General features: G+C 40.2%; 1 protein-coding gene and 1 pseudogene across 1 annotated transcript; one reads left to right on the top strand and one right to left on the bottom strand.

The window, feature by feature from the left end:
* Positions 1 to 16,106, bottom strand: part of LOC103102244 (zinc finger protein 420-like) — an 81,325-nt pseudogene extending 65,219 nt beyond the window's left edge.
* A 45-nt stretch (positions 16,107 to 16,151) lies between these two features.
* Positions 16,152 to 20,950, top strand: RPL8 (ribosomal protein L8). Its single transcript, XM_001363997.4, has 6 exons — positions 16,152 to 16,763; positions 17,087 to 17,234; positions 17,706 to 17,847; positions 18,659 to 18,877; positions 19,999 to 20,114; positions 20,729 to 20,950. Exons 2-6 carry the CDS (start codon positions 17,097 to 17,099, stop codon positions 20,885 to 20,887), a joined length of 774 nt encoding a protein of 257 aa, XP_001364034.1. The 5' UTR covers positions 16,152 to 16,763; positions 17,087 to 17,096; the 3' UTR covers positions 20,888 to 20,950.
* The last annotated feature ends 2,028 nt before the right edge of the window (positions 20,951 to 22,978 follow it).

The following is a 22,978-nucleotide window of genomic DNA, read 5'->3' as shown; positions in this document are numbered from 1 at the left end:
AAGAGGAGAGGGAGGGAGAAGGAAAGGGAGAGGAGAGGAGAAGAAGGAGAGGGAGAGAAGAAAAGAGAAGGAGGGAGGGAAAGAGAGAGTGAGAGTAATCAGGGAATAATAAAACAATTGATGATGAAGGAATGAAAAATAATATTATTTGGAATAGAGAATAGAAAAACAATGAGGTTGGCTGGAGATAGGGAAAGTAAGTTCCCAGGTAAGGAGTAGGTTAAGAAAAACTGTGAAGGAAGTATACAAGGAAAATCTTCCAAACTGTGTTCTGGATATCTGAGATAGGATGTTAAATAATTATGCACATGCTTACTACTAGATCCTCAATAAAAATATGTTAATCAATGAAATGCCAAAAGGCACTATGTAGTAGTGAAAGATGAGTATTAAATAACATCGAATCTATATTGATACAACCCTCCTTCTGAATACTATGGAAGAAATTAATTGAATGCTAGGACAAAATGGGGAATTAATATAAAAATATGCCCATACAGCTAAAAGCTTTTTAAATATAACTGAGTTGGACCTATTAATAAGAACTCAATAGGGTAGAAGACCAGGAAAACATAGAAGAGAAAACCTTTTCCCACTTTTCTCACAATTGCCATGTGAGAGAAGGCAAGTGAAGAAGAATTTTAAGCTGCGCCTAAAACAATCCCAAAGGTTATCTCCCCCAATTTATCCAATTTTTCCCCCTGAGTTTTTACATACCTCGCTGACAGTGTTCAATAATAAAGTAAAATGCTAATAATTGTGAGTAGAAATTCAATACTGAATAATAAGAAGAAAAGAACAGTTAAAGGCCATATGACTAAATAAATGAGAATGAACAGTAAATATTAAATCAAATTAAACACACTGAAAAACTGGATCTGTTAGTCAAATTATCTATAATTTGGTAAAGCATAGCATTAGACTGGGATAATGTAGCATACCAGGCGTGTTAGCATCTTGGAAGTATGATTGATGTATTGATATTGTATACTATGTATTCATTTACCAGACTCATGGTCAGATCACTTAATGATCATTGTATGGAAAGCAACAGTCCAAAGGACAGGCGAATTCCTGGGCGGGGCATTGCTGGTCACAGTGTCCTAGCTCATGCTTTGTCAGACCACCTTCCTTTCCAAAGCGCATGTTGGATTAATCTCTGCCTCTTTGATTTCGTGATTATCAATTCAACCGATGTTAATACCTATGTCATGTCATGTATTCATTAATTGCCTCCCACTTCACATTCCTAAAATCTCCAATAAAAGTTGGGGAAACATGTGCAAGCCAGTCTCTTACATCTCTTGCCCTTGCCCTTGCCCTCCCTCTTGCCTCTTACATCTCTTGATCTTGGTCTTGCCTATATTGCTCCTCATGTCTGCTTGATTCGCACAACACAGTTGCCCCACATATCTCCCATTAATCTTTTGACTATATGGCTCAGCTCCCCACATGTTCTCTTGTTTCTCCTACTTATAATTTCTCTACTTGTTATCTTCTTCTAGAGAGGTATTAATGGAGCTCGCTAATCCCCACATGTTTTAACTTCTTGTCTCTGATTCTTTATTCCGGCGTTTCTCCCTCTATCTATAATCTATTAATCCATATTCCTCCAGCCTCCATTCTTCTTCTCAGATCACCACCCACAACCTGACTAAGTGACTAATGTGAACCTTAAAAATTCTCAGACCCTACTTAATAAGGTTGGGTTAAGACCATTCCCCATTTTAAACAATGAAGGAACTTAGATCAGGAATGTGAGACTTCTACTTAGATCAGGAATGTGAAGACCTCTACTCCACCCCTACTTAAACATACTTTAGGGGAAGATAAAGTTGTAAACTCTTTGCTGAACAATGAAAAGTATTTAAACCCAACTTATAATAAGACAAAAAGTTCTTAAGATGTGCCTATTTTTAGAACTAATACAAAAGGGTGCTAAGTACCTATAAAGGTCAGGCAACTTGTGAACTTACAAGGAGCAAAGAGGTGAGAACTTACTCAGAGATTCTAGTCTACTCAGGTGTGAATTACTCAAAAGTTTAGACTTAGGTGTGAATTAAGAATGGTCTGTCCTTTGAAAAAACGTCTACTGTGATTGGTAGATGTAAGAATTTAGGGGAGGTGACATAGGAGAAAATTCCCTTTAAATAGGAGCTCAGATAGAGCTGAAGGGGGATTCTGATTCATTCAGATTCAGGATTGAGCTGGTGGAGTCAGCTGAGATGAAGCTAGCCTGGTGTCACTAGAATCCTTGCTTGGACAGATCTTGTGGTGAGTGATTAAGGACTGACTGATCTTTCTCTTAAGGCTTAGGCCTGGGTTGGCCAGGGCTGCCCTGGGCTGGCCTATCCTTTTCTCATTATTCCCTTTTTCTCTCTTTCTCTCCTTTTCTTTAATTTCACATTTGTATTAATTAAAATCTCTATAAAACCCAGCTGACTTGGGTATATTTAATAATTGGGAATTTTTCCCTGGCGACCACCTTATATTTAATTTAAAACAAGACACTGTCTTGAACCATATTTTCTGTGGTCACAATTTACTCATCCACTCTTATATCTACTACAATTTAAGTCATCCACTATTTTAATCACTAGTTTATGGCTTCAACTATTTTAATTACGACACTAACACCACCTGAGAGGACAGTGTTGGGTTTGAGATTGGAGACAAATCAAGCAGACATGAGGAGCAATATAGGCAAGACCAAGATCAAGAGATGTAAGAGGCAAGAGGGAGGGCAAGGGCAAGGGCAAGAGAGGCAAGGCAAGAGATGTAAGAGACTGGCTCGAACATGTTTCCCCAACTTTTATTGGAGATTTTAGGAATGTGAAGTGGGAGGCGATTAATGAGTACATGACATGATATAGGTATTAACATCGGTTGAATTGATAATCACGAAATCAAAGAGGCAGAGATTAATCCAACATGCGCTTTGGAAAGGAAGGTGGTCTGACAAAGCATGAGCTAGGACACTGTGACCAGCAATGCCCCGCCCAGGAACTCGCCTGTCCTTTGGACTATTGCTTTCCATACAATGATCATTAAGTGATCTGACCATGAGTCTGGTAAATGAATACATAGTATACAATATCAATACATCAATCATACTTCCAAGATGCTAACATGCCTGGTATGCTACAGATAAGCATGTGTGGTTTCTAGATAACGAAAGCATTAGTTTGGAGAGGCTACCAGGTACACCAGAAAGTGTTAGCTTAAAGGTGAGAACCCAATTTTCTATTATGGCTCAAACATCTGCTAGCTATGTGATCCTGGACACATCACCTCACTTCTCCAAGCCTCATCTGTGAAATGGGGATAATACTTACACTACTAAGCCAAACAAGGTTTTGTGAAGACAGCACTTTGTAAATTTTAAAATAATTATATAAATTAAAACAATCATTACTATCATCTTAATTTTTTAACAAGTAAAACCTTAAAACCATATATGGTAAAAACTAAACTAGGTATGAAGACCAGAAAAAAAGATAATGCAAGAAGAATTTAGTGTTAGATAGCTGGGACAATGAGTGGTGTACAACCTATGGACCAGGAAACCCAGGGGAACTGAAGTTATTGCTGGGGGTCAAAGCCAGTTATGAATCTTCTCATTCAATGAAAACTAATAACTAGTATCATAGGGGAAAGGGATTCACAAAATTTTTTGTTTTTTGTTTTTTAAGTGTTCTAATGAATTGGCAAAAGTCATCATAAAAATTAAATTCATATTCTTGTGAGTAAAACGTTGAAAAAAAATTTTAAGACGAAGTGTTTGTATCACCTGAAATAACATAGGAATGCTACCAAAAAATGCTGTGACCTGGAGGGAGGAATGCCAAATGAAAGTTGATTAGGAGATACAGAGAAGAAGGTAAAGATTATTTTCCTGCTGGATACAAACCTTACATGGAAAAGGTAAGTTAGATAAAAATTCCTTTGAGTGGTAATAAAAAGGAATCTACAGAGTGAGATGGTGAGTTCTGAGGAGATTGATCCTTGGTGGTGTTGGGTGACCTTGAAGCTTTCAAGGATCTAGGCCTGAGATATGAAAGAAATGCACCCTTTTACCAAAGAGAGAGAACAAAATAATGTGGATAAATATTTTTATATACTTTGTTACTAGCCAGGCAACAAAAACAGTGTTTTTGAACCCCACAAATATCTGCCTTTTCCAGAGGAATCTAAGTAAAGATTGTTGGAGCTGGATAACAACTTACACTCCTTACACATGTGAAAACAAATGAGACTAGAGCAAGATTGTTGTTAGCTCCTGGCATGGTTATAATATCTAAGTTCCAGCCAGGCAAGAGACTTCTGAAAATATAGTACCTACCCCTCTTTTTACAGATAACTAAACTGAAGCTCACAGAGAGAAGACATATATTCCTTCCTTCCTTCCTTCCTCTTTCCTTCTTTCCTTCTTTCCTTCTTTCTTTCTTTCTTTCTTTCTTTCTTTCTTTCTTTCTTTCTTTCTTTCTTTCTTTCTTTCTTTCTTTCTTTCTTTCTTTCTTTCTTTCTTTCTTTCTTTCTTTCTTTCTTTCTTTCTTTCTTTCTTTCTTTCTTTCTTTCTTTCTTTCTTTCTTTCTTTCTCTTCCTTCCTTCCTCCCTCCCTCCTTCCCTTCCTCTTTCTTTCTTTCTTTCTTTCTTTCTTTCTTTCTTTCTTTCTTTCTTTCTTTCTTTCTTTCTTTCTTTCTTTCTTTCTTTCTTTCTTTCTTTCTTTCTTTCTTTCTTTCTTTCTTTCTTTCTTTCTCTTTTTTTTTCTTTTTGGACATGGTTTAATGGAGGGATTTGTTTTGCATGACTATATATGTTTGTAATGGGTTTTAGTTTTCTTTATTTCTCAATGGATGAGAAAGGAAAATAATTTAGAACTGAAAATTAAATTTAAAATGAAACATTTGCCTATACTGTAATGCTTGATCTCCAGAGTAATTTTTTAGTTCTATAAACTGACTGATATGTTAGTACTAAATCACATTTTTTTGTTGTATAAAAGGTGCTTAGGGTTCTGCAGTCATGGTAGCCAGTTTCAAATAGCATCTTTACATTTTCCAGTCAGTTAATATTCCAATGGTAGTTGTGTCCCTAGATTCTGGGACCCAGAGGTGTCAGCACAGGCAGAAGAGCTCTTCAGTCTTTCTGCATGTAACTTTTGAGCAACAAAGAGCCAATCTGATAAATTCACAGCATGGTCTTTGGCTTAACCATTAGTTCACATCATCATCATCATCATCTTCATCATTGACAGAGTTCATACCTAGCTGTGGGTGATGCAGTTGGTTATTATACTGAGCCCCTTGTGGGCACAGAAGGAGATTTCACCATCTTTCTCTCCCTACCTCACCTCATATTCAAACTATTGCCAGTACCCACCAATTTTACTTTTGCATCATCTCTTAAATATACCTCCTTCTCTCTTCTGACACTTCTACTACTCTGATTGAGGCTCTCATCATCTCACATCTGGACCACTGCAATAGCTGCTGGTGGAGCTTCCTGCTTCAAGTCTCTCCCCACTCCAATCTATCCTCCATTCAGTCACTAAAGTGAATTTCCTAAAACTCAAGTTTGATCATGTCACCCTCACCACACTTGATAAATTCCAGTAGCTCCCTATTACCTCCAGGAGCAAATATAAAATACTCTAATTGGCATTTGAAACTCTTTATAACAGGACTGCCTTGTACCTTTTCAAGATGCGTACACTGTTCTCTCTGACATGCTTTCTTTGATCCAGGGACACTGGATCATAAACAAGACATGCCATCTCTTGACAATAGGCATTTTCTCTGGCTGAATCCTATGCCTGGAATACTCTCCCTCTTCCATTCCAACTACAAACCTCCCTAGCTTTAAGTTTCAATAAAATCTGGTCTCCTACAAGAAGCCTTTTTCAATATCTCTTAATTCCAGTGCCTTCCAATTGTTAATTATTTTCTATTTATCCTACATAGACCTTCTTTGTATATATTTGTTTCCATTTTGTCTTCCCCATTAAATTGTAAGCTCCTTGAGAACAAAGACTGTCTTTTCCTTATTTTAGCATCCCCAGCATGTGGCACAATGCCTAGGACAGAGTAGGCAGGCAATACGAATTTCCTGAATTGAATTGCACAGAAAGGAATTCTAGGATCCCTTTTAATGAAGTATATAGGAAATAATCTTAACTAATATATATTTAATGACTGAGCGAAACAAAAATTGTTATTCACTTCTTAAGATCTCTCTACCTTCAGTGTCCTGCATGCCCAGGAACCATGGTTCTCCTTTTTGTTCCAGCTGTAAGATCACATCAGGTTTGGACACTGGAAATCCTACTTGTGAAGAAGAAAGTGAGATCAATTCTGTGTACAAAGAACTGCCCTCAGTTCTGTATTAGCCACTGAATCTGCAGGGGATGGACAGACAAGTAAACAGTATCCATGTAAGTCACACTAGGAAGACCTATGCATTCTCTGAAAGAGTTTTGTGTTTCTCAGAGGAGAGGTAGGGATTCAAAGAGTTGATGAGGTGGGCACAGAAATATACTCTCTTTGAAAGGTCTGGAAACTTCTACCTCTAAGAAAAAATCTAGAACCTGGGTTGTCAAAGCTGGGCCACTGCTACATATATTGCTTATAGGAAAATTAAAATGTAGATTTGGTGAGAGCTGTGTGTTTTAACTTGTGCATAGACACACCTGTCTCCTGGAAATAAAAAGCAGAAATGTTCTATCACCAAAGCCAGGTAGGATTAGGAATAATGATAAAAATGGCAATAATTGTAGCTCACATTTACATAAACTTTAAGGTTTGCATTTTCAAAATACTTATATGATCTCATTGTAATTCAATTCAACAAGCATTTATTAATCACCTATTAGGTACTGAGACTATAGGAGGGGCTGGTGACATAAAGCAAAAAGCAATTCCTGACCTCAAGCTTACATTGTACTCTCTATTTCTCTATTAACCTCCCAAATACCTAAGAATCTAGGAGTCCAGTCTTAGTATTATTTAGTAAGGCTCCTTCATCTCAAAGAGCGGTTGACTTATATAACACTATCTGTATAACATTATTTATGTGTATAGGTCATAGTCCTTTACTAGATGCCCTGAGCTTCTCATAGATTATGTCTTCTCTAAACTATTATCATGCTGGGACACCTAGGTAGTACAGTGGATACAAAGCCAAATTTGGAATTGGGAGGACTTGGGTTCAAATTTGACCTCGGGTATTTCCTAGCTGGGCAAATCATTTAATCCCAATTGCCTGCCCTTGCCACTCTTCTGACTCAGAATTGATTCTAAGATAGAAGGTAAGGTTTAAAAACAGAAAAATAAGTAAACTATATGCCCTCCAGAGCTAAGCACAGAGCTCTACATACAGAAGGCACATAAATACTTAATGAAGTGGAATCCATTATGGATTGAAGTGGATTCTTTTCCATAGATTCCAGTAGCCCTCTGAATCACAGCCATTATCAATTTTTGCCAGAAAACTAAACTGTGGCTCTAAACATAATTCATTGGAACCCATTAAATCCATTTATTGAGCAAAAAGAAAGCCAACAGTCTCAGATATAAGTTCTGGGGAAAGTCCTTACCCAGCGAGACCACGTTGCCATAATTCTCCAACATCACATCCCTGTAGAGGCCCCTCTGTGCAGGGCCCAGATGGCCCCACTCCTCTTGGGTGAGGTACACAGCCACATCCTCAAAAGTCACTGATGCCTGAAAACAACAGTCCTATTACAATCACAGACAGATCCACTGAGTTCTGAGGGGAAGGAGGTGTGTGTAAATAATAATCTTTGGGAAGAGTGGGGAGAAGTTACAGAGAAGAGCCATTCCCCTTCTCCATGTTGAGAATACACCAATATGGAAGCATTTGCTCTCAGGGAAGGGCACTAAGATTCAGCCCCCCGGAGTAAGATTTCCTGGGTAAAGACATCTAGGCAAAGGGAAAGGACAAAGGCCAGAGAAACTATAGCAAGAGTCTCAGAAATTCCATACAACTCACCTGAGGCCCTGTTGGCAAGAGCTTGGTAGCCATCCTTTGGTCTCCCAGGCTATTCTTGTGGGGCTTAGTAGAAAGCTAGAAGGAAGGTAGAGCTGGAGAAATAAAAAGAAATGGGAGGAAAATGAGTCCTGCCCTCTGGCTCCTTTACTAGCTTGGCATTCCCTAGTTCTCTCCCTGACACTCACAGTTGTCAAGGCTCTTCAAGTACTGAGTGTGCCCATGGACATGCACTGCCTGAGGCTTTCTATATGTGAGATTCTCTACCACCAGGAAACCATGCTCCACTAACCCCCAAATCACAGTTCTGTCTAGCACAACAAACATATATTAAGGATCTACTATGTGCAAGACACTGTTTTATGTATTTATGAAACAAAGGAAGATAACTGACATTTAGGCAGTGCTCTGTCTCCCATCTATTTCTGCATTGACTATTCCTCATTGCCTTATATGCTCTCCCTCTTTACCTCCTTTCCTTCCTCATCTCTTCTCAAATGTCCTGCTTTCTTTTGACTCAACTCAAATGTTACATTCTGTAGGAAACCTACCCAATATACCCCAGCTGTTTGAGCCTTCCCCTTCTCAAGTAGCTGTCCTATTCCTCAAGTAAATCACCACTTATTTACAAGCAGCCTCCCCGGCTTTATTTTTATTTATTCCTCTGCCCCTTAAAGACAGGGTCCATTTTTACCCCCTCTTTATATCCTTAGTATGTAGCTGTATGTGGCACACAGTAAAGGCTTAACAAATGCTTGCTGATTGATTGCTTTGAAGTTTGCAAAGCATGTTCCATAAAACACTCCCTTTAAGCCCCCCAACAGCTCTATGGAGCATGTACCACAGTTAATATCAGCCAATTTTACAGATGAGGAAACATGATAGAGAAGGAAAGTTATTTGTTCATAATCCCACAGAGAATACAGAATAGAAGCAAGATCTGAACCTAGTTCTTCCTAGCTACAAAGCCAACACTCTATCCATTATACAACACTGTCTCTAGATAAAAATCAAAGTAGTTCAAGGCCAGGGCATGCTGATTAAATACTTAACAATTAGCTCTCCAAAAAGAAGCATGTAGGACTTCAATGTTTCCTCTAAATTATTAACATTTTTTACATCACTTTCTTAAGTCTAGACAATTCACAAAACAATAAATCAAGCTCTGATTTCAGTCTAGCATTTGCTAATTTCTAAGGTATAAATGCTTGCACTCAAAATTAGCTGGCTCCAACACACCACTGGTTCTAGGTAATATCATATGTGTATAGAAATATTGTGTATATTTATATATAGAATAAGTATTATGTATATATATTAAGTTATATGTTTATGGGGGGCGGGGTAAGTACAAGGAAATTTTTAAGAGAAAAAGAACCAGGAAAGGCATCACAGAGGAGAGGAGATGAAATCTGGGTTTATTCTTGAATGACAAAGATTCTTGAAGGCTGAAATGAAGAAGGTATGATTGCCAAACTCCAGAAATGGCTTGTGCAAATGCCTAAATTCAGGAACAGCTACTGTTCGTTGTGCATGAAGGTAAATAATGTGAATCAGGGCCAGAAAAGTAGGTTAGATCCAGATTCTGCCAGGCTGGGTAATTTGGGTTTTATGGTAGAAGCAATAGTAAACTTCTGAAGACTGGGGGAAGGAGGTGGCATGATAAAAGCTATGCTGTAGAAAGATATTTTAGAAAGATATAGAAGAGGGGAGAGGGGAGAAGGGAGGAAATCACATATGGGCTATTACAATAATCCAGGTGAGAGATAAGCCCGTTAACGAGGTGCAGCTATGAGGGAAAAATTGCAGGAGATCCAGAAAGTTGAAGAGACAGACTGGACAACTGACTGTCTATATTGGAAGAAGGAGGAAAAAGTCAAGGATGGATCCAAGGTTGGGAACCTGAATGACTAGAAACAAGGTAGAGCTCTCAACAGAAACAGGGAAATTTAGAAGAGTGATAGGTTTAGCAGAAAGATGATGATGATGATGATGATGATGTTGATAATTCAACAAACATTTATTAAATGTCTGTGTCAAGCACTGTGTTAGATAAAAATGATATAGTCCCTGCCCTCAAAGAGTTAACATTCTAATGAACTGCTTGATTCATATATGAACTTGAAAGACTTCCATGAACTGATGTGGAGTTAAATGAGCAGAACCATGAGAACATTGTACACAGTAAGTGCAATATTGTGGGGGTGAGCAAATGTAATTGTCTTTGCTACTAGTAGCAATGCAATGATCCAGGACAATCCCAAGGGACTTATGACAAAGAATGCTATCCACATCGAGAGAAAGAACCATTGGGAGTAGAAACACAAAAGAAAAATATATAATTTATCACCTGTTTGTAGGGGTATTGTGAATCTTGAAATTTCTCAGACTTGTGAATGTTAAAAGATTCTCAGACTCTACCTTAGAACATTTGGTTAAGACCATTCCCCATTTTAAACATTTTAAAGCTACTTAGATCTAAAATGTGAGAACTCTACTTGGATCAGAAATGGGAGGACCTCTACTCCACCCCTACTTAGGACTGCTTTAGGGGAGAAAACTCCTTGCTGAACAATGAGAAATGCTTACACCCATACTTAAGCCATGCCTATTTTTAGAATTATTACAAAGGGGTGCTAAGTACCTATAAAGGTCAGGCAACTTGTGAACTTAAAAGGAGCAAAGAGGAAAAAACTTACACAGAGATTCTAATCTACTCAGGTGTGGATTACTAAAAGGCTCAGGTGTGAATTCAGAATGGGCTGTCCTTTGTAAAACGTCTACAGTGATTGGTAGATAGAAGGGAGGTAACATAGGAGAAAACCCGCTATATAAGAAAAAGGAGAGACTGTTGGAGAATCACTTGAGAAGAAGGCTCTTGAGATACAGGCTCTAAGGAAAATCTCTTGAGAAGGAATCTCTTGAAGGACAATCTCTAAGGAGGTCTCTCAAGGGAGGTTGACTCTGGCTGGATCTCCCTCTGGGGAGACTCTGTCCCCCTGAATCCTTGCTTGAACAGATCTTATGGTGAGTGATAACTGACTGACTGATCTTTTCTCTTAGGGCTTAGGCCTGGGTTGGCCAGGACTGGCCAGGGCCGGCTTATCCCTTTCTCATTATTCCCCTTTTTCTCTCTTTCTCTCTTTCTTTAATTCCTCATTGTATTATTAATTAAAATTCTCTATAAAACCCAGTTGACTTGGATATATTTCATAATTGGGAATATTTCCCTGGTGACCACCTTAAATATTTGATTTAAAACAAGACACTGTAGTGAAAACATATTTCCTGCGGTCACAAATTTACTCACTCACTCTTATATCTATCACAATTATATCTTCCACTATTTTACTCACTACAGTTTACGAACCTCACCCACTATTTTAATTATTACAGTTTATGTTCACAACCATTTTAACTCTTACAGTTTATGGCTCCCACTCTTTTAAATGCCACAGTATATGATTTGATGTTTTGGTTTTAAAAGATTCTACTACAAAAATGAATAATATGGAAATAGGTATCAAGTGATACTACATGTATAATCCAGTGGAATTGCTTATGAGCTCCTGGAGTGGGGAGAGAAAATGAATCATGTAACCATGGAAAAATATCTTAATTTTTTTTTTAAAGAGTTCACATTCTTCCCCCTCCCCCATCTTTAGAACCCTTTAATATAATTCAAGCATTAAGAAACAAGAAAAAACCCATAATATTTGGCATATGGTAGTAAGAGGGAAAAGCTATACAGCAGTAGTCATGTAAAATAAAGGCTATACAACATGAGGATTCATTTAGAATATTGTAATTATTCCTGTTGAGTAAACTGTTTTTTTTCTTCAAGAGAGCTACTCTAAAACCGGGGTCCCCAAACTACGGCCCCCTGAGGCCATTTTTTCCAGCCCCCACCACAGTTCTGGAAGGGGCACCTTTTTCACTGGTGGTCAGTGAGAGGAGCACTGTATGTGGTGACACCAAAAAGTGAGGCATTGCTCACGAACAGTACTACTTCTGATGACATAATCCTTTGTGTGGCGCCTTGTTCTGAGAGTAACTGAATGAGAACGAGGCACCACTCTAAGGATTATGTGGCTGCACAATGGAAGACATCAGCATGGTAAGCGGCAATCTGGGAGAGGGGATTCTGCACTGTGTATACTGCTGCCCAGTTTAGTGGTGGAGGTGATGGGCCTGTGAAAGGTATGACAGGATTTTTTTTTTAATAGTGTGGCCCTTCAACCGTCTGAGGGACAGTGAACTGGCCGCCTCTATAAAAATTTTGGTTTTTATATAATATATATTTATTATTATATTTTATATTATTATTATATTATTATATTATATATAATATATAAGTATTATATATTATATAAATATATATATAATATATTTTAAAAATATAAAAATTTGCTCTAAAATATTCTATTTGCATTCTTTGGAGATTTAAACAACCTGAAAAAATCTTCCAATTAAGTCAATTCAAAGTATATTATTTTGGTTTCAATAAACTACATAAACAAATGATCTATCAGTCCATATTATAACATTGTATCTTACAGAATACAGTAGTTTTGTCCTTTGGACTTGCAGAATTTCTAGAGAAAGAAAACTATAGCTTTCAAACCTAGATCAAGAACAATGTCTTCAATCAAAATAACTGCATCCAAAGGAGATTTTCACAAAGAAGGGCTGGAACTCAAAGTAGTATTTAGCATACCTAATGGGATAATTTGGATGATGGCTACAGAGGATGAGACTGCAGGGGAAGGTTTAGTTGGAAGATTAGTTGGAGATGAACTGATAGTACATTCTAAACAATCACTTGCACATGTGGCATCTTTCCTATCAAGACAGGACCTGAGGTTGGAGCATTATTCATAGACTTTTGGTGCCAAAGTCAGGGTTATGGTTGGCTCAGTGGCATCAGGAGATAGAAAGTGGATTTCATCCTGGGCTGGGGAGTGAGTGACAACTTTAGAAAGGACTCAATGGAGCTTATCATTGTGGGCAATGTGGTCTCAGACATGATCAGCATACAGACATGTATAGGTCTGGAGGAAGAGCCAAGAGAGCTCCTGTATTCCCTGCTTGGGGAGTGATGCTCAGAAAACAGCAGCAATGACACTGCCTAGGAGGTGTTAAAGTTTCCTCCACCACAGCTGTCCAAGGAAATAGAGGACACGCACCCCCTCTTTTATCCTTTCTTTAGGCCAGACACATCACCTGTGACCTATGTTTGGAGTATTCACATGATGTCTAGTCATGCAGTGCAGGGACGCAGGTCAGATGACCCATGGGGAGAGGGTTCTCTTTACATAGGGGGGAATCCCAAAGAGTACCCTTTATTGAAAGAAACAACATACACATATATGACATATAAAAAATATTCAGCAGATCTGTATTCTTATTGATTGGTTGCGATCTTCACAGATTATAAACCAGCCATGCCTGATCTTGTATAACTTTCATCTACATTCTTCCAAAAATCTGCCACAGCATTTGCAAAGCACTTTCCAGATATAATCTCATGTTTATCCTCATAACAATAGCACCTACCTCACAGAGTTGGTATAGAGGTTTTCCTGACTTCAGGCCTAATTTATCCTTTTTTTAATTTTTTCTCATTCCTTCTGGCTCTGCCCTCTGGAGCCAAAGAGAATAAATCTAATTTCTCTTCCACATAATAGCCCTTCACATAACTGAAGATAGCTATCATATACCTGCTGCCTTCAATGAATCTTTATATGGTATAAATCTGAAACCTTTCTTCATCCCATCACCTTTCAACATTTTCCAGATTATCATCTTCCTTCCTAAAATTTGACAAGAACTGAATATTATACTTCAGATGTGGTCCAATGAGGGCAGTATATAATGAAACTATTATTTCCCTAGTCCTGGATACTGTATTTTCTTTAATGTTGCCTAATATAATATCAAGGTGGGTAGGTGGTGTAGTAGATAAAATGCTGAAACTGAAATCAGGAAGACATCTTCTTGAGTTCAAATTTGCCCTTCAACACTTAGTCCCTGGGTGACTCCTGGCAAAACACATCTAGTTTCCTTACCTTCTTCATCTATAAAATGAGCTGGAGAAAGAAAGTGGCAAGTCACTCCATTATCTTTGCTGAGAAAACCTCAAATGGGGTCCTAAAGAGTCACATGCAACTGAAATGACAATATATCAGATTTTTTGGTTGTCCTCAGTCACTTAAACTGAATTTATATCCACTAAACCCCTCATATCTTCTTCTAACAACCTTAATTCTATCATCTCATATAGGATTAAAAACAAACAACCCTAGTGTAAGATTTTATTTACAAACCCTATTAAAATTCATTTAGTTAGATTTGGCTTAATGTTCAAGTCTGTCAATATCTTTTGGGATTCTGATTCTATGATCCAGTGTATTTTCTATCCCTCCCAGCTTTCTGTTATCTATAAATTTTATAAGCATTCTATTTGTTCCTTTAAGTCCTGATAAATATGTTAAATAACAGACCCTGAGCTCTTCCAACTTGATTAATGCCTAATGCTCATGACTATTCCATGGGTATTCATTTAACCAGTTCTGGGCTATTTGCATGATCACTTAGCCTACATCCCTTCTTTACCACAATAATAGCTTAAAGAACTTATAAATTGTTAAAAATCTAGATAAGCTATATCTACAACTTAAAGATGAGGTTAAGGGTTTTACCCAAAGTTATATAATTGAGCAATTAGGTGTTGCAGTGGACAGATCTCTGGTTTCATGAGTTCAAATTCAGCCTCTGGCACTTATTAGCAGTGTAACTCTGGACAAATCAACTAATTTTGTTTGCCTTAATTTCCTCATCTATAAAATAAACTGGAGAAATAAATGGCAAACCACTCTAGTATCTTTGCCAAGAAAACTCCCAAAAGGGTAATGAAGAGTTGGACATTACTGAAACAACTGAACAACAAAAATACAACTAATAAGGATTAGAGGGCAGGATTTTAACTCATATTTTCATGACTCCAAGTCCAGTGCTCATCCATTGTACTACCTAGCTACATTTGAGCTACTTTATGATGAAACCCTCAAGAATATCCATTGTATCACCCCAACTGGTTAGTAGGGAGGTGATATCCAATATAAGTGAAAAAAACAGTCCAACAACAAAAAGCTGCTTTCAATGAATTCCTATCACCAGATCCCGATGAACTATATCATAAGGTATTAAAAGAACTATAAGATGGCTGTACTGGGCCATGGTTAGTGACTTCTAAAAGATTATGTAGGATGGAAAATGTGTTAGAAAACTGAAGAAAGGTAAATGTCCCAATTTTCACAAAAAAAGTTAACACCTACAAAGTACAGATCAGTGAACCTGACTTTTATTCCTGAAAAAATTCGGAGTACATTTTAAATGGATGGTTTGAGAACATTTAGAAAGAAAAGTCATGATCACTAAAAGCCAATATGCTTTATTAACAGTTCATTCCAGATAAATCTTATTTCCTTTTTCAGCAAAGTAACTAGAGCAGTAAGTAAGGAGAATGCTAAAGACGTCATCAAATATTTTGTTAAGAATATTAAGTCTCTTGTACTAGTTGAGTGGACTAGTTGGATAAATGTTGGATAAATGATAGTACTTTAAGGAAAACATAGACAACCTGGGGACATGTTTCAAAAAGGCATCCATGATAATGAGAAAGAACTGGAGTGAAGTTCATGAAGTTTAGCATAACTTTTAACATCCCTTTTCCTTAGATTAACTGTCACAGTCCCTTCACCCCATCCTTTTACTGCATGTTCCTGGACTCTTGCTTGGATCACAAAACTCCAAACAAGCACTGTTTTCACCAGAACAGAACGTTCCCCTCGGATTCCCCACAGATTCAGCCCCTCTGCCTGCCTAGCAACCTGGTCCAGGCCACCACGCCCCCATCTAATACCCATTAGCAGTGGCTGGAGGAGAAAGGCAGTGACCGCCATCCCTTCTGGACTCACCCTTAGCTCAGGGGCCGCACGGAGGGTGGGGCTGATAGAGACAAGACACAATACCAATCAATTGCACAAGCACTGCTCTTGCCCCAGTCCCAACAGAGCCATTTCATCCAGACCCCAAACATCACCTCGTCCTCCCGCCCCCGGGGAGTCGCCCAATCGGAAAGCAGGGTTGCGCTGGGCGGAGCGGAGGACCTAGTTGGCATCTCGGTGGTCCTGGAAGCCGAAGGGGCTACGGCTTATAGATTAGAAACGGGTGGCCACAATGGGGCTCCGTCCCCTCCAAGGCAGCTAGGCGGAACCCGGCCCCGGACAAGCTTCCCTCCCGACATCGTCCCCGGATTCTTACAGGCTCCTTGGGCACAAAAGCCCACAACAGCGACAGACCTGCCAGGAGGGGCAACCTTCGCAACCACCTAGAACCGGGGCAGACACCCCACTACGGGCAGCAAAGTGTGCGCACCCGCCGAGGTCAAAAGTTGGGAGTGGTTGGGAGAATGAGGGTGCTGAAGTCTCGAATTGGAGAAATGGACGCTAGCTTCGGAACGCCCCGGAGGCAAGAAGAGGAGAGGCTAGCGGGGTCCTCTTGGGCTACGTTTCCCAAAGTGCACCATAGAGACATTGAGTTGTGCTGCGGAAGACTACATGCCCCATGATGCAACACTCCCAACTACACCCTGCCAGTTGGCTCCTGGCTCCTTTTCCGGTGCCTTGCCTCGCCCCGGAAGATATAACGCTGCTGGGAGGTTAGCTTCCTCTTTCTAGCAAGTCCAAACCCAGGTAAGACCTACTCTTGTGTCTCTCTGCGGCCTTCAGCCATCCATGCTCAATCGGGGTCTTCGCAGAGCCATCCTCCCTCGAGCAGTGACCCGAGTGTTTCGGGGACTCTCTGTTTCTATTTTTCCTTGGGCGCTGCTTTCCTGGGTCCAAGTTGGTGACGGCGCTGAGCCGGACCCGGCGCCTCCTCCCTCCGCCTGACTGACATGGCGGCGTTTTGCCTCCACGAAGCAGCCGAAGCCGGCATGCGAGGCCGCTTGGCCCTAGGGGCCCCTAGAAAAGCGACGCACGGGCTCCTCTTCCTCACTGCTTTTCTCCCTTCCCAGACGGCGCGAGATGGGCCGGGTGATTCGTGGTCAGAGGAAGGGTGCGGGCTCCGTCTTCCGAGCTCATGTGAAGCACCGAAAAGGGGCCGCCAAGCTACGGGCCGTAGACTTCGCTGAGAGGCATGGTTACATCAAGGGTATTGTAAAGGTGAGGCTGAGGGACGGGTGGAGAGTTATCGGGTGCAAACAATTATATGCATTAATTGGGAGGTAATTTAAGGTAAAGCAGTCGGTGCAGGAGTGGGCTGTAAAAGTTCTCTTACAGGGGGTAGAATTTCGAATTAAGTCTTCAAAAGAAGCCAGTTAATAAAGAAGAGAATTCCAGGCCAAGAACAGCCACTGAAAAGCCAGAGGGGTTGAATTCTGTAACAGTTTCTGGATATTATATTGGAAAGAAGTGTTAGAACTGGAAGAGTAGGAAGAGGCCAGAAATTTCAAGAAGGAATTTAAATTCACTAGCTTTTATTATATTCTCCCTGCCTTTGTGGTAAAATGTTGGGCTAGATGGATTTCTTCATTGTGACAGTACAATTTTGAGATCCTATAAAAACACTTGAGTCCTAATTGCTAACTGATAACTTCAGTTGACAGGATTTAGTAAATTCTTATGTTCCTTCAGGACATAATCCATGATCCAGGTCGAGGGGCTCCTCTTGCAAAAGTAGCTTTCAGGGATCCATACCGATTTAAAAAGAGGACAGAGTTGTTCATTGCTGCTGAAGGCATTCATACCGGCCAGTTTGTATACTGTGGTAAGAAAGGTAAGTTGCAATTTTATTTTTAATAGCTGACATATTTGTTCACTGATCCTGACAGACTTTTCACTAGGATGTAATTCAAATGGCTAAATAGTATATTCATTTAATAGAAGGCAATATGACTTTCTGATCACATGCTACTTGTTGGATGTAGGATTTTAACTAGGGTTTTCCAGGCTATCCTGATTCTAGCACTATTGGTGTATTACCTGTTTTACCTGTATCTTTTGTTGGTAGCAAGTTTTCCTTTTGACTTATAAAAGATCAGTTTTGAGTAATTTTATAAAACCTTGTATAATCCAGAGCATCTCCTGGTTGGAGTATATGTCATGTCTGCAGCACTTTCTGGTCATTTTCTTATGATTTAAACACCCCAGTGATGGGGAGGTCACTATCCACAATTTTTAATATACAAGTGCCCCTTCTCACAAAGAATTATGTTCAAGTCCATCCTTAATAGTTTGACTGAAATGAATCTGATATATTGATATTTGGGTAAACAAATCTCATACTAATGTAGAATTACCCAATAAAGTATTTTTCAGGCCAAACTTTGCTAGCATCCATTAGCAAACATTCTTTGAAAAAGGCCTTGCTGTTTCTAAATCTTGTCAAGCTTCTATTCTCTGATTAAATCACTGGGACTCGAGGATTTTGAATTAGGATTGAATTGTCTATGCCATTGTCCTCAGGTTTATCATAGGAGTTTGTGTATGTTTCCCTCATTGAGTAATGGGTCCATTGAATTTTTTTATCCACATGATAATGCCACATAGTAGGTGCTTTTATTCAATGTCATTTTCTTTGTCTTTAGCTCAACTCAACATTGGCAATGTCCTCCCAGTTGGTACTATGCCTGAAGGAACTATTGTGTGCTGTCTTGAAGAAAAGCCTGGTGACCGGGGTAAGCTTGCCCGTGCATCCGGAAACTATGCTACAGTTATTTCACACAATCCCGAAACCAAGAAAACACGGGTGAAGCTACCTTCAGGCTCTAAGAAAGTGATCTCCTCTGCAAACAGAGCCATAGTTGGTAAGTGACTGAGTCAAAGTTGGTTGAGTACTTAATTGCTTTGCCATGGAGCCAAATGTTAAAGAAACCCAAAATGTCTGCAGAGAATTGTAGAATTGCCATCCCCGTAAAACAATGTTTAGGGGGACAGCAGGGTGGTCAGTGGATTGAGAGCCAGGCCTGGAGATGGAGGTCTTGGGTTCAAATCGGATCCGTTGACACTTCCTGTGTGACCCTGGTCAAGTCATTTAACCCCCATTGCCTAGCCCTTAGTGCTCTTGTTTTAGAATCAATACATTAAGGCATAAGGTAAGAGTTTTAAAAAACCAAATAGTATTTAGTACTCTTGCTTGAACTTGGAGCTTGCAACTAAAAAGCCTCTCCTTTCAGTCATGTCTTAAAGGTGTTTCGTCTGCTTTAATCTATAAAGTTTGCAAAGTATGTTACATTATCTTAATTGGTCCTTACAACAACCCTGTGAGGTAGGTGCTGTGCTCTCCATTTTACAAAGAATAAAGGGCCAGGACAGGTTCTTTGACTTGCCTGGATCACAACTATGTCAGGCAACAACTCACATTTATATGGTACCTTAATATTTGTAAAGTGCTAATGACTACTTGGCTACCTATCCTGGCTTTATTTATTTTTTTTTACCTCAAATAAGTTTATAAGTGAACATAACTCTTGAAATTCATTGGTGGGCAATCTATTGAACAAATGTCCTGGGAGGTATTTTAGCCTTTGTTGTTGCTACTCTCCTAATTTTATATGTAAACTTAGCACAAAATATCAGGTTTCTATATTTGCTAATAGGAATAAGAGCTAGTCTGTTAATAGCAGCTTAGAAGGTTGAAGTTCAGAGGCAAAATAACTTTTTCCCAATTATACAGGCCAGGGAACAGGAGAGTTGGGGGGGGGGTGCCCACAAGACATCCTAAACTAACCAAAATGCTGAAACTGTTAGGAAATGGTCATATTCTCAAAAATTGTTTATTTTGGAAAGTGACTTAAAAGGATTATTGTAATGCCCAGTCTAACAGAATTTTAAAGGTAGAATCTTGTTGTTCAGGGAACATAGAAAGCATCCTCACTATTTCCCTGTAGAACATCACCTCACTGGATCCTAAACATTTGTTTCATAGGTGTTGTTGCTGGTGGAGGTCGTATTGATAAGCCCATCCTTAAGGCAGGTCGTGCCTACCACAAATATAAGGCCAAGAGAAACTGCTGGCCTCGAGTCCGGGGTGTGGCCATGAATGTAAGTATCTTGGGCTATGGAGTGAGATTCTGGATCTATTTTATATGTTATTTATATTAGTGGTTCAGACTTGATGGTTATATACCTATATTTCTAGTCATCAGTCTTTCAGACTACTACCCTGTTTGGCTGGGTAAGTGGGGAAGTGAAAGAAGGCATAAAAACATTCAGTCAAGCCTGCCCTGGATTAAGATCTGAGGTATTAAGTTACTTTGAGACATTGGTCAGGTAGTTTTCCATTTACACATCTCTGAAATAACTGTACTCCTCAGATCTTCAGGAGCTAAACAAGGAGATTGTGGGGAGGGTAAAAGCTTATAGAATTGACAAAGTTTTTCTTTCGAAAATTTTGTTGTCTTTGTTTTTATGTCATTTTCAGATCTTTCCTTTACCTTTACCCCCATGCCAAAAAACCATCCTTATAGCAAGGAATAAATGGGGAGGAGTAGTTCAGTAAAACTAACCAATATATTAGGATCTGACAGCTTTGTATGGGGGTGAGGTGGGATGGGATGTTTCATCCTTTTCTCTGAGTTTAGTCAACCTGGGATTAAAGAGAGGCAGTCTGTTTTCGTGCATGCCTGTTGATGTGAGAACCCTTTCTGTCCCTATAGCCTGTGGAACATCCCTTCGGAGGAGGTAATCACCAGCATATTGGAAAACCGTCCACCATTCGAAGAGATGCCCCAGCTGGACGAAAGGTCGGTCTCATCGCTGCCCGGCGTACTGGTCGACTCCGGGGTACCAAGACTGTACAGGAGAAGGAGAACTAAAGTACAGAATCCTGACAATAAAAATTATTTTGGAAGTTGTATAAATAGAATTTATAAATATTACTAGTGGTTGTTTTAGAATTTGGGACCTTACAATGCTATACATCTAGGCAACATTAATTGCTACTTGTATAAAGGCTTTTATATTGGAGAAAAAACTCAGGGCCTCTGACACTAAAAGTTCTTATTCTTCATTTCCTCATCAGTAAATAACTTGAGCATGTTGTGTTCATTAAAATAGAAGTTTTTTTAAAAATTAGCTAAACACAAAATACTTGAACTAGATTCAGTAGCTTTAGACTTTGCTGTGGGGTAGGTGTTAGGTGATATGGGGCAAAAGAAGAGATAACAAATTGAAGAGAACCATAGTAGGTCTGATGAGTGGTAATCCTGAACTGGGGTGGTATGTTGGTAGAAATGAAAAGATTTAGAAGCTAAATATGAGTCAGTGAACACTTAGTTTGTAGGTCTAAAGGGAAGCCAGAAAGTTCAAAAGAGGTTGAAACATGATAATTAACATTTGAGAACTTTTAAGTTAGCAAGTAAAGAGTGGCCATCTTCACGGATGGGACCCCCATTAAGGATATGGCTGTGGAGGGGGTCCAACCAAAAAACTCAGAATGAGGAAGGAGAAAGTAACATGATTGCTGCAGGAAGGCTACATAGGAGTTGGAAGAGAACTTTTCAAGTAAGAGTCAAAATACAGAAATACAGAATAGTACCTAGAAGATGGTGGTTGGTTTGGGGAAAAGAATAAGGACTACTGCAAAGATGGTACAACCCATTTTTCCTTAATCGCTGCTTTGGAGGACTGATTGGGTCAGAATTGGATTTTTGCTTTGGGGGAATCACTTCTGGTACAGTGGATTCAGTAGGGCCTGAGGTTTCAAATCCCTAAAATATCTCACAACCTTCAGATAGAAAGTCAGCAGCAAAGGAGCATCCAGACCTGGATTCTGGAAGATGGACTTTAATTTCGGCCTCAAAAAGTTGATGTGTGACCCTAGACAATGCATAATCCTTGTTTAGAAGGAGGCAAAGGATGATTTACAGGCTGCCAAATTGTACTATCTCTAGGCACTTGCCTTGGCTGGGTCGCAGGGTCCCGGCAGTCTTCCTTCATGGCTGCACACCTCGGTTTCCAGTCTCATCCCTGGACAGACCTCTTTGCTCTCTGCTCTGCCTCAGAATGAGGTCCCCTATGTTTACGGCAAAGTCTTGGGCTGGACGGGCGCTGGCCTTGGTAAGTGGCCCCTAGACCCGGAGCGGCAAGCTATCCATTTCTGCGTTAGAGCCAGAGAGGGCCTATCAAACGACAAAACATGGAAGCGACACCCTACAGTTTACGAAATCTACGTGCGCTCGCGGGACGTCCTTTGCGCAGCCGCGCGGGGTTGTGGCGCGTGGTGGCCACGCCCTCACGTAGGGAAAATAAGTAGGCTCTAACCCTGCGCTGTGCGTTATATTGTGGGATGCTGGTTTTGTAGGAGGCGGGAGGGGAGAGCAGAGGAAGGGGCGTGGCGGTTAATGTACTGGCGATAGCAAAGAAGCCTAGGGTGCAGGGGTGGGATGGGAGAGAGAGAAAAGCTTGGGGGCGCGAAGGCTTAAGTCTGATGAGGGGAAAAGGCAGAAGTCTGGCCGGGAAGGCTGACTCAGGGAGGCCATTTCTGTTGGGGGCAGATGAGGGGAAAGAAAAGTCGCAGTAGCCATCTTTAAGGAGGGAATCATTTTGGGGAGGGGGAAGAGGCGCTGTAGTGGCTTCTCCACTTCCTGACTCAGCCTAGAGACGAGCCATTGATATAAGGGCCACCCGAGTCTTTTCTCTAGTCGTGGGGTCGCCAGCATTCCTAACTCCACAGCCTGGGGTTGGGGAGGGAGTGCCACCCAGCCTTCTTTCCAGGAAGGAAGAACCCTTCCTGCCCATCGATGTTCGAATTTAACATCCGAGTGGCCGTCCTAGAGCGGCCTCACCAAAGTCCCGGATCGCTTCTGGGGGGTCGGGTCGGAGGTCGAGGGTCGGGACGCAGGCTCTTCCGGGTGGGCTATTGCGGAGGCCCGTGGTCTCTGTATGGGGGTGTATCTTTCTTCCCT

The sequence above is a fragment of the Monodelphis domestica genome, chromosome 3 (assembly GCF_027887165.1).
Source record: "Monodelphis domestica isolate mMonDom1 chromosome 3, mMonDom1.pri, whole genome shotgun sequence".
In the NCBI taxonomy this organism is placed as follows: Eukaryota; Metazoa; Chordata; class Mammalia; order Didelphimorphia; family Didelphidae; genus Monodelphis; species Monodelphis domestica.
The sequence above is the reverse complement of the archived record's forward strand: the minus strand, read 5'-3'. Positions and strand labels throughout refer to the sequence as shown.